We start from the raw sequence: 12,350 nt of genomic DNA, 5'->3' as shown, positions 1-12,350 counted from the left end.
TTTCTGCAAACACACACACGCACACACACAACGCACGCAAGACAGGGCAGCCGGAGCGACTGCCTTCAGAGCCAACACGCATGATCGCGTTCATCAAATTTAAAGCGTTCTAAAGTATGGCTGTATTTCACAAGGATTCAGACAAATTAACGCGAAGCAGACACTTTACAAAGGTTGCGTTTAAGGTGGAAACAAGTCAAACTTAATGAAACATTGGAGGGCGCATGCAGAAAGGCAGAGGAATGCGCTGTCTTTGACAGCTCGCGACTTTATCTGGCACTTTCTGAGTACATTTACATGGACACCAATACTCCGATTTTAATATGATTAAGATAATACTCTTATTAAGAGTATGCCATGTAAGCAGCGATTTTTGATTACCTTAAAGGACCACCGAGTCATGAAATGTGGAGGTTTTTCTCTCCGTTCGCCATGCGGTATCAAACTCCGTTAAAACAAAAGTCAAAAGTTAAAAATGAAACATTGAAAATGGCATGAAACTCTGGAGGAAACGCTGGAGAGCCTGGTAATGCGGCATTGATTGTTGAAACTTGCCTTCAAAAAGTGCTTCCTTGGTCTTATCCATTTTCTTTGCATGTTGAACACAACAAGTCAGCCACAACAGAAAAAAAAACTGCAACTGCGTTGAGTAATTATTATTTTTTTTTTAATTACTCACATTTTTTTTTAAATTTAAATTTTTTTTTTTTAAATCTTTACTCAAATATTAAATATTTCAAATTAATCGCATGCATTAACGCACTAATTTTGACAGCACTAGGTATTAGCTTTGTTCCCATTCAAAATGCAATTTAACTATATGCGCGAAACTGGATTATCGCATAAAAGACGTGCGAATAAAGACGTGCGTTTCCATCCAACGAGTCAAAGTGAACAAAATCTTCACTTCTTGATTACCTGCCGCCAAAAATCAACAGTAAAAACTGAATCTGCTGCAGTAAAGAAGCTGCATGAATCTTTTCTTCATTTAATAAATGACTTGCGCCTCAGAAGGCAATCCTGACACGCAGTAAACGTGTGGTGGCGTGTGAAGGCGTGAGACGCGGAGCACAGACACTGTTGATTCTGGAGGTCAATAATAATATGATAACACTAATACTGAAACGGTTAAGGCATTTTAGAATGACCAAAACAACATTTCCGATGTTTTACAATGTTCTCAGCCTGCTGGTTTGTCCATTCACTGACATTTTTATTACAACATGATCTCTCATAACAAAATCACATGACTTTTATAATGGGCATACTGGAATTTGTTCGGTAAAAGTGTTTCTATCGCAGTTTATGCACATCTTTTATTTTCTTTATCCTACTCAGTTATGCGCATATGTTTATTATGTGCATTTTTAAAATTTGGCATTTCCATCAACCTAAATGCGCATTAAAATAGGTGGATGGAAATGTAGCTATTGTATTGTGAACAATTTTGTTCCTGTTTTAAAATGTGGAGGTACTGTTTGTTTTATGCATTAACTGTATTTTGCAGACATACTTTGTTTTTTTTTAACAGCAAGGACTACAGTGGAAACAAGTTTTATTGTGTTTTATCCTCAATGATTGTATTTCAAAATGTATGGGATACTTGTACTTTTGTACAGTTTGTCTTCAATCTAAAGGCTCGTACACACCGGGACGTTTTCGTTTGCGTTTATCGTCAGCGTTTTACAAGACGTTTTTTTGGATTCAAACCCAAGCGATTTTCACTGGCATCGAGTAGAAGAGTATGCAAAAATCCTTGACGTTAGATGGTGCTCAAAAAAAGTAGAAAGACCCGAGCGCACAGGGTGGCGCAACACAACTTAAGCTTCCGACACCCGCTAGTAACACAGACGATGAGAAAAGTTGACACGCTTGTTGTAAAAGTTACTTGTGACTCGAGCAAGCATAGATGGTTCCAGCTGCAACTCCAGTGATGAAGAAATGATTATTGTTCGCCAGTGGAATAAGCAGCTCCACGTTCATATCACCTCTGGGAATCTTCTTCAATGTGTGCTCGCATTGACAGTTTTGCGCTTGAGCGCCTCCAAGTGCTGTTTACTGTAACTTCAGCAGCTCCATGCACGTGAACAAAAGAGCCAATCTGATTGGTGGAGAAGGTTTTGATGCGGCGCGTCAAAACAAAAAAAGCGCACATGAGGCTATTTTTAAAACAAATGACACTTTTGTACCTGGCATTGGTGTGCACAATCACATTAGTGCCGTTTATTTAGTCACCAGGCGTTAAACGTTGACGGAAAACGCGAGGAAAAACTGTCCCGGTGTGCACGGGTCTTAAGGGTGTCACAGTGGCGCAGTGGGTAGCACGATCGTCTCACAGCAACAAGATCACTGGTTCAAGCCCCAGCTGGGCAGTTCTGTGTGAAGTTTGCATGTTCTCCTGGTGTTAGCATGGGTTTTCTCAGAGTGCTTTGGTTTCCAAAGGTTTCCAACGACATGCGTTATAGGTGAATTGAATAAGCTAAATTGGCCGTAGTGTATGTTTTTGAATGCAGGAGTGTATGGGTGTTTCCCAGTACTGGGTTGCGGCTGGAAGGTCATCTGCTGCTTAAAACATATGATGGATAAGTTGGTGGTTAATTCCACTGTGGAAACCCCTGAATAATAAAAAGACTAAGCTGAAAAGAAAATGAATGAAATGTCTAAAATCTGTCAGAAATTTTATTCAACTCAAAAATTAGAAAGTTTAGACTAGTTTAAAGAAATCCTAGTCGTTTGAACTTTTTATTAATTTATTTATTTGAATAAAGAAAATTTAAACTGAACTGTTTCAGATTAATAATCCGATCAGCATATTAAAAAGACCATGGAGATGTAAGATCATGGAACTCTGAAGACTTAAGAAATGATGCGAGAAAATGCAGCTTTGCATCACAGGAATGAATTGCACTTTAAAATACAGTAAAACTATCATTTTAAATAGCAATAATAATTCAAAATATTATGTTTTACTGTATTTTTAACCGTAAAAATGCAGTCTTAGTGATTTCAAAAAGTCTTACAACATAGTAGCGCAGATCAATTTCACAGACAGACCCACAAAACTGCCACATAAGCGAAACCAAAACTAGCATTCTCTGCATGCCATTTCGAAATATATCTCTGAAAAGACTCGTCACTTGCAGGAAGTTCAATCGGCAAAAGGTTTGACCCCTTCCTCTGGGATATATTGTGTCAGGACGGCCCTCAGGGATCAGCTTGAGCTGTGGCCAGATTAAAATGTAAGACTTGTCCCCGGGCCAATTCCACATCATTAGGTCATAAAAGTAATTGTTAGGGTTGGGGGGAGAGTGGGGGGGGTGGCAATACGAGGCAAAGCAGTGACATATTAAAAGCGAGCGGTTTTCACAGTGCTGATTGCAGCAGCAGAAAGACGAGCAGAGAAAAGCACCGCAGTGCAGATCACAGACTGTGAACGGTGAAGGCCAGCATCAGCACCGGCATCAGCATCTCTGTCGCAGTGGCACACACCAGCACTCACCACTTTCTGCCGAGAGCTGGATATTTGCAGCATCCACTCGATGTCCAGCAGGGCGATGTCGGTCTGCCACAGCTGATGGTGGCAGGGCAGCGTGGCGTTGTCTCCGACCACCCTCTTCATCTCCGTCTGGCCGTTTGCCTGAAGCACATTCAGCAATACTGCGGAGAGAGAAACACAGAGAGAGAGAGCTGAAGGCCTGATGCCAGAGAGCGGCTCCAGCTTTCGTTGGCTTTGCTGCAGGATGCAGAGGTTTTAGAGAGAGATGATCCACTGCAGACGCTAACACACAGATACTGATTCAGGCTGGAGACCTGCAGCTACGCTGTTATATTAACAGATACATTCCTGGAACTGGTTTAACAGCCAATTTTCGCAGCGAACTGGAAATCTGCTTGATGACATCAGGAAGGGAATAGACTATTAGCAATTGCGAGATAAAGAAGTTCACTTGGGTAAAGGTCAAGGGCAGGGGTGTCCAAACTTTTTGGGCCGAGGGCCAGATGCAAAAAAAAACAAAAACTGTTGTCCCGGGCCAAATTTTACATACATCACACACACACGCATATAAATACAAGTACATATATAAAAACGTAAGTCTTTCTGGAAACACAGTTGAAATAATTTAAAAAATTCCATAACACACACACACACACACACACACACGCATATATATATATATATATATATATATATATATATATATATATATATATATATATATATACATATATATATATATATATATATATATATATATATATATATATATATACATATATATATACATATATATATATATATATATATATATATATATATATATATATATATATATATATATATATATATATATACATATATATATATATATATATATATATATATATATATATATATATATATATATACATACATATATATATATATATATATATATACACACATATATATATACATATATATATATATATATACATATATATATATATATATATATATATATGTATGTATGTATATATATATATATATATATATATATATATATATATATATATATATATATATATATATATATATATATATATGCGTGTGTGTGTGTGTGTATTATGGAATTATTTTAATTATTTTAACAGTGTTTCTAGAAAGACTTACGTTTTTAAGATCTTGAATCTTCTCTAGGCAAATTACAGTTGCAACACTCATCAGACACTCCTATATAAATTTTCTTCAGTGAAGGGTTTCCTGTGCATAACTAGCCAGCGTAGAATTTTCTTGCACTTTATTAGCATGGAAAAACTGCTGTTGTCGAGCTGATAGGGCGGCTGCTAATTGTTTTACTTTTTGATCTCGTTCGGCACCAGTGTAAAAGCTGAAGGCCTGATGTTTTGTTTCATAATGTCTTTTAATATTATATTCCTTCATTACTGTAACTGATTCCTGGCAAATTAAACAGACACAAATTCCACTGACCTCTGTGAAGAAATATTCTTGGCCCCAGCGTGACTAAAATTTCCTGCACTCACTGTTGATTTTCCTTTTTCTTGCTTTCGCCAATGCTCGCCAAAACGTGATAATCAATTATGTTTCCTTTAGTTTGTACGGTTCGTTTTGCTTCTTAACAGGAACTGCTGCCTAATTGTCATAGCGACACCCGGTGGTTATTTATTGAATTACGTTCATTTTTGTATAGCGGGCCAGATTCTATTAATATTTATAAAAAGCCTCGCGGGCCGCCACAAAACGGATTGCGGGCCACAGATGGCCCGCGGGCCGTAGTTTGGACACCGCTGGTCAAGGGTCTCATTTATAAAACTTTGTGAGAAACCTAAACGATTTAAAGTGGATCAATTAAGTCAATATACAAGTTAAAGATGCTAACTTAAGTTAACTTACAGCTGTTCACATGCTTCAATCAAGTTCTTAAAGATCACAACTATTGTATGGGACATGGTGTTATTTGTGTATGCCATATTTGAAAATTAGACCATAGAACTGATTTTTTTAATAAGTCTAAGTGCAAGCGAGGACAAAACTGATGGCCTAAACAAGGCACAGGTGAACATAATCAGTTATCCACTAGTAATCACTGAAACAGTCTAGCAAGTGGAGCAGGAACTGAAAAACTGGAAACATAAAACTAAAGAAAATGCAAAATAAGTCAACAAACAGAACATAAATGTTACCTTTTTACTAAAAAGTTTGACTAAAAGACAAGAAGGATTGATGCTTGAGTAATATACGTATATATTGGGTGATCATATATACGAATAAATAGCCACTTTCTGCAGTGAAAAGGATTGCATGGTTCAGGATTGGTAGAGCTACGCATCGATGAATTTGCTCTTCAGTGTTTTAACTCTCAGTAATGATTTTAAATCACACTGAACTGAGCTAAACTGAACTGAACTTAAACACTAAAAACTGAACTACACTGTTCCAGTTACTATGACCATTTATGTGAAGCTGCTTTGACACAATCTACATTGTAAAAGCGCTATACAAACAAAGCTGAATTGAAAAATTGAATTGAAAAAGAAAATCAGTTTAACAACATTTTGAGAGAATAGACTATTAGAAGTGCTGTGCAAGCTACTTGAAAACTGTAGTGAGCTAAGCTATTAGCTACTCTACGTAAAATGTAGCTAATCTACACTATAAGCTAACCCCTGGGAAACGTAGCAAGCTAAGCTAAAAGATACATGGCAAAGTAGCTTAGCGACATCTATGCAATTTTATTTTCATTTTTAAAATTGAAGCAACTTTAATCCAACCCAATTCTGTCTTAGTGATCAATAAAACTGCCAATGAAACATATGAGGCATAATTGATCAGTTCAGTTGTTTACTGCCATTAATATGCTGTATCAAACAGAAACTAATTTTACTAAACAGCAAAACCAAAAAATTCAAAAATCCTGTGTTGCACATTTAAAATCCTATAGTAATGTCAAGGAAATATATAGGAAAGTGTGTGTGTGTGTGTGTGTGTGTGTGTGTGTGTGTGTGTGTGTATGTGTATACAATTGAAGTCAGAATTATTAGCCCCCTTTGAATTATTATCATTTTAGTTATATTTCCCAAATGAAGTTTAACAGAGCAAGAAAATTTTCACAGTGTGTCTGATAATATTTTTTCTTCTGGAGAAAGTCTTATATGTTTTACTTTGGCTAGAATAAAAGCAGTTTTTAATTTTTTAAACACCATTTTAAGGACAACATTATTAGCCCCCTTTAAGCTAACATAATTAACCTAGTTAAGCCTTTAAATGTCACTTTAAGCTGTATAGCAGTGTCGTGAAAAATATCTAGTCAAATATTATTAGTCAATTATTATTTATCATGGCAAAGATAAAATAATTCAGTCATTAGAATCAGAAATGATTTAATAAAACTATATTGTTTAATAATGTATTGAAAAAACAAGGGGCTAAAAATTCTGACTTCAACTGTATATATATATACAGCGTCGCTGCTACCGCCACACAACTGAGAAATCTAGTTAAGCTAGTAACATCCCTACTTGTGGTGATGCTACTGCCCAACACTGAATATTAGCAATTGCTAGAGATGAAGAAGGTCATTTGAGTAATGATCCGGGGGTCTAAAAAAAACTGCAGAAAACCCTTTTTAAAAGTGAACGTATAAGAAAATAATTTTTCAGTTTATTTTTTAACTAATATAAAGTGGTAAAATTAAGTCAATATTTAAGTCAAAGATGCTTTGAGTTTATGTTTATATATTGTGTATATATAAAACAAAACACCACAATATATATTTTATATTTCATGCATTCCCTATCTAAATAAGCCAAATGCAACAGTGGCAAGCAAACCAAACTCCATCACAAACCTTCAAAGAAAGCAAATTAAATCAGGAGGCCAAATGAATGAACACAGTCACATTTCATCTCAAATACTCAGTGGTGGGCGTACAGAATCCGCGCTAATCTGTGTTACAACCCCAATTTCCTCCATTCCAAAGCATCACAGCCTCCCAGCGATTCCCATCACGACACATTTTCCACTCACCAAGCGATAAAACGCAGAAAGTGGACGTCCCGCGGCGCCGCTACTGTACTTTAACACCCTTTGCGTTTGAACTTCTCTACATTAACACAGGGAGGCATCTAAATGAAGGCCAAGCTAATTAATTCCCAGCATGCATTCTGATCGCAGAAATAATGCCCACACGGCCAGATGACAAAGCAGACGACTCTACACCTCAGCCATATGCGACAGCCGTATGCTTGAACAATCCTGATAATGGGAGACATATTATCAAACATCATTGCTTTGGGTAATGATCAGAGCTGTGCACAACGCCTGCTGTTTAATAAAAAAAAAAAAGTACAATTGTTGCAACAATTGTTTTTAAATAAAATCAGAAAACTTTTTATGTGCATTGGCTGAAAATCTTGGGAAGGTTGAAATTAGAAAAATAAATAAATAAATATATACTTTATATTGGTACTAATGGGCCCAAAGTGTGCCAAGAAAATATCTCCACCACCACCACCAGCCTGAACTGTTGATACAATGCAAGATGGATCCATGCTTTCATGTTGTTGAGGCCAAATTCTGACCCGATCATCCGAATGTCGCAGCAGAAATCGAGACTCATTAGACCAGGCAATGTTTCTCCAATCTTCTATTGTTTAATTTTGGTGAGGCTGTGCAAACTGTAGCCTCAGTTTCCTGTTCTTAGCTGACAGGAGTGGCACCCAGTGTGGTCTTCTGCTGCTGTAGCCCATCCGCCTCAAGGTTGGACGTGTTTTGTGTTCAAAGATGCTCTTCTGCAGACCTCAGTTGCATCAAGTGGTTATTTGAGTTACTGTTGCCTTTCTATCAACTCAAACCAGTCTGGCCATTCTCCTCTGCCATCAACAAAGCATTTGCACCCACAGAACTGCCGCCCTCTGGATATTTTTACTTTTTCGGACCATTCTATGTAAACCCTAGTGTAGAAAATATTCCCCCCCGCGACTTGGACTCTTCCAGTCACCCCCGCAGATCAGCGTGAAATGGGCTGATCCAAAGTTTCTTGCGGAGTTTCGGAAAGTGGCAGAGGGGAGAAAGAGTTGATGACAGGGGTTAGTAAGATAATTAAAGCTGGGCATTGTAAATAGTTAGAGAAAAAGGAGTATTCCAATCCGAAAATTTCATTGATGGTGTGTGTGCGTACATCTAAAAAGTAAGAAAACTGAATGTTCAATGCTTAGTTTAGTGAAAGTTCATACCTATTTGTTTGTTTATAAACTGTACTGAACCACTGTAAAGATTACTGATTAGGATGTGCATATGTTTATGTTTACTATTATCATTTCTTATATCTATATTATTCTGGCCGGTACATTATAGGTGTTATTATACGCTATTAACACACACACCTTAGGTAGCGCATGCAGTGTTACGCTGTTTACCACTTCACGAGTCAGCTCGCGCAGCAGGGGTGTTCACATGCGCAGCTGGTGGCCAACGCACACACATAGTCAATGTATCGACCAGCATTGACACCAATGCATTGACACCAAATGTATATTCATTTATTATGTAACTTTTATTAAGGTTATATTGTACTTTTATATGTTTATTCATTTTATATTTTTTATATTGCAGAACCACACACACACACAAACAAGCAAGTTGATGCCAATCAATAAATGAAGATTTAGATCATTCTCTGGAGTGAGACTGTTGTCTTGACCCGCAACCCGTAGCCTTCAGCAAACCAAACGAACTAGTTCAAAGAAAGAGATTTTACACCTAGAGATGGTTGTGAGTGAAAATCCCATTAGATCAGCAGTTTCTGAAATACTCGGACCAACATCCATCACGTTCAAAGTCACTTAAATCACCTTTCTTCGCCATTCTGATGCTCGGTTTGAACTGCAGCACATCGCCATGACCATGTCTACACGCCTAGAGCATTGAGTTGCTGATTTCTGAAAACAATTTCTACATTGTCATAGTGCAAGCAATGACTTAACTGAGGGCTGTAGAATACACACAACTTGTCACTCATATACTTTTGAATGGGAAAAGGTGCAACTGTCAATATGGCGAATGAAGCCCCGCCTTCTAGTATAGGAGCTAATCAGCGGTCGCTATATGGTGAATAAAGCCCACCTTCTAGAACAGGAGCCAATTAGCGATCGCTATAAAATTTTCCGGGGGAGGGGCTCGGACCAAACGTGAGTTTCTGCAGATTTTGTGCGATACGAACATTTAGAAATAAAACTAAATAGACGGTTGTTGTTTAATTTCATTGGTTATTCGTAATATGAGATGTAAGCATAAGCTTACCAAATAATTTTGGAGAATTTGATGTTTCCCCATTCAAACAGAATGTGCGAGCATACTGCCCGAGAGGCATTTCAAAGATGGCCTCCGAGTGAAATGACTTGCCTAAGCTAAACACAGGTGAACATAATCAATTAACCACTAGTAACCATAGTAACCATAGTAATTAGTAACTGAAACTGAAAATTGAAAGGAAACATCGAACAGATCCTAACCATTCACATTCATTTTTATTTTATTGTGGTTTTTTTTGTATTAGTGGACTAAAATAAAAGAAGGAATTATGCTTTGTGATTATTAAAAAAGTATATTATTTAGTATATTATAATATTATTTATATTAAGTATATAATATTTTATTCCAGTTAATATCTATTTTGGCTAAGTACACTGCTGAAAAAAACAGCTTAAACCAGCCTAGGCTGGTTGGCTGGTTTTAGCTGATCGACCAGCCTGGTTTTAGAGGGGTTTTGGCCATTTCCAGGCTGGTTTCCAGCCATTTCCAGCCTGGTCTTAACCGGTCAGGCAGGAAAATGACCAGCTAAATCCAGCTAAAACCAGCTTGACCAGCCTGGTTTAAGCTGGACATAGCTGGTTTTGGCTGGGCTCTCAGCCTGGTTAGGCTGGTCAAGCTGGTTTTAGGTGGTCATCTCCCAGCCTGACCAGCTAAGACCAGGCTGAAAATGGCCAAAACCCCTCTAAAACTAGCCTAGTCGACTAGCTTTAAACCAGCCAACCAGCCTAGGCTGGTTTAAGCTGGTTTTTTCAGCAGGGTAAAAATTTGGTTTTAGTTATATATTTAGTAAACAATAACCCTGATTTTCTGGTTCACCTCAAAAATAAGTGGTTTAAAAAAAAAAAAATAAAAAAAAAAGGAAAAAAAAAATAGTGGTGACATGGTGGCTCAGTGGTTGGCACTGTTGCATCACAGCAAGAAGTTCACTGGTTCGACCCCAGATGAATAATAGTGTTTGTTTGTCAACTACATATGGTTTTATTTATTATAATTTTTTTTTAAAGCAAATCAAGAAATCAAGGGTATTGAACATTTGTATACACACAGGACACTACTTTGTTTAGCATGAACAGAAGGCTGTTTGGCATTTCAACCATATTGAAGAAGCTAAAATAACAAGCATAAAAAATTGCAGCAATCAATGAAGTTGAAAAAAAAAAAACAATGATGGGGAAAGAAATGACAGCAGCAATCATTACCACTCTATAAAGTGTGTAAATATCAATGCCAATTTTATTTATATAGCACTATCAAACACAACCAGAGGTTGAACAATGTGCTCACAAGATAGAAAAATATTAAATTATAGCTAAAACAGACAATTTTTATTGATAAAATACCAAATCAAAGAGGTAAGTTTTTAACCTGGATTTGAAAATAGACAGGGATGAAACATTATTACAGAGGGGCAGAGCATTTCACAACCTAGGACTAGCTACTGCAAAATTGCAATCACCCCTGCATTTCAGCCTTGACTTACTGTAGAGATACATAACAATCTCTGGTTAGATGACCGAAGAGATCGGCCAGGCTGATGCTTAATCAACAAATCTGACATTTACAGATTTAAACACCAAGAGAAGAATTTTAAAAGTGACTTCAGACTTTAAAAGCTTCAGAATCAACATCTGACAGTCTGTACTCAACAATGTATAGTAAGCTAAATTAATATCTTTCCTACCTCAAGTATTCTGATTATAATTTCCAGGAAAAAAACTGAAATATAGTGCAGAGTCTCGTTAGAACACTCATCACCTTCATTAAAATCACAATACCGTTAATTATCTTAACGATGCATGTGGAACACTCTTTTTTCCCCTCTTAATTTGGCATGACGTCATGTGGTGGGGCTATTTTGAGAACATCAAAGAGACTTTTTGGCTGTTCATTCAGCAAAGCCCATCTATCTTGGTATTAAATGGGTTAAAATGCAGGCCAGCTAAAATGGGCTCTGGTGGAAGCAGGTGAATTCTGCAGACTTTAATGTGGGACACGTTACAGACGATCAGGTCGTTCTTCAAAGGAAACGATAAGATCAGATTAATCCTCATCTGCATGGCCGCGCAGTGTCCTGGAAATCTGTCTTTGAAATCATCGAGGTCTGGAATTCGGTGCCTCCAAGTTAAGATTAAGAAGAGACTGATATCTGATTTCAAGAGGGTTTGTCTGCCAGGCTTTTAAAGATCTTTTAATGAAAAATCATCGGACTGCCAAAGTTTTTCAGATTTTACGACAGACAGACAGACAGATAGATAGATAGATAGATAGATAGATAGATAGATAGATAGATAGATAGATAGATAGATAGATAGATAGATAGATAGATAGATAGATAGATAGATAGATAGATAGATAGAACGACAGATTGAACGATAGATTGAACGATAGATAGATACAGTGAAAGGATGGATGGATACAATGCATGGATAGATAGACAGACAGACAGATAGATCTATAGATAGATAGATAGATAGATAGATAGATAGATAGATAGATAGATAGATAGATAGATAGATAGATAGATAGATAGATAGATAGA

The 12,350-nt window shown here is 37.0% G+C and overlaps 1 protein-coding gene across 2 annotated transcripts in view; it reads right to left on the bottom strand.

Moving 5' to 3' along the window:
- Positions 1 to 12,350, bottom strand: part of clmpa (CXADR like membrane protein a) — a 158,016-nt gene that overhangs the window by 25,187 nt on the left and 120,479 nt on the right. Inside the window, exons 1-2 of one of the 2 annotated variants that reach the window (XM_087271439.1) lie at positions 4,970 to 5,088; positions 3,500 to 3,657 (exon numbers count right to left, since the gene is read on the bottom strand). In XM_087271439.1, coding sequence (XP_087127565.1) covers positions 3,500 to 3,619 — 120 coding nt within the window. In that variant the 5' untranslated portion in view covers positions 3,620 to 3,657; positions 4,970 to 5,088. Of the gene's footprint in view, positions 1 to 3,499; positions 3,658 to 4,969; positions 5,089 to 12,350 lie in introns of those variants that run through there. The other variant, XM_087271438.1, reaches the window with a different exon arrangement.

Source organism: Danio rerio, chromosome 10, assembly GCF_052040795.2.
Source record: "Danio rerio strain M-AB ecotype USA chromosome 10, GRCz13ab, whole genome shotgun sequence".
Taxonomy (NCBI): domain Eukaryota; kingdom Metazoa; phylum Chordata; class Actinopteri; order Cypriniformes; family Danionidae; genus Danio; species Danio rerio.
The sequence above is the reverse complement of the archived record's forward strand: the minus strand, read 5'-3'. Positions and strand labels throughout refer to the sequence as shown.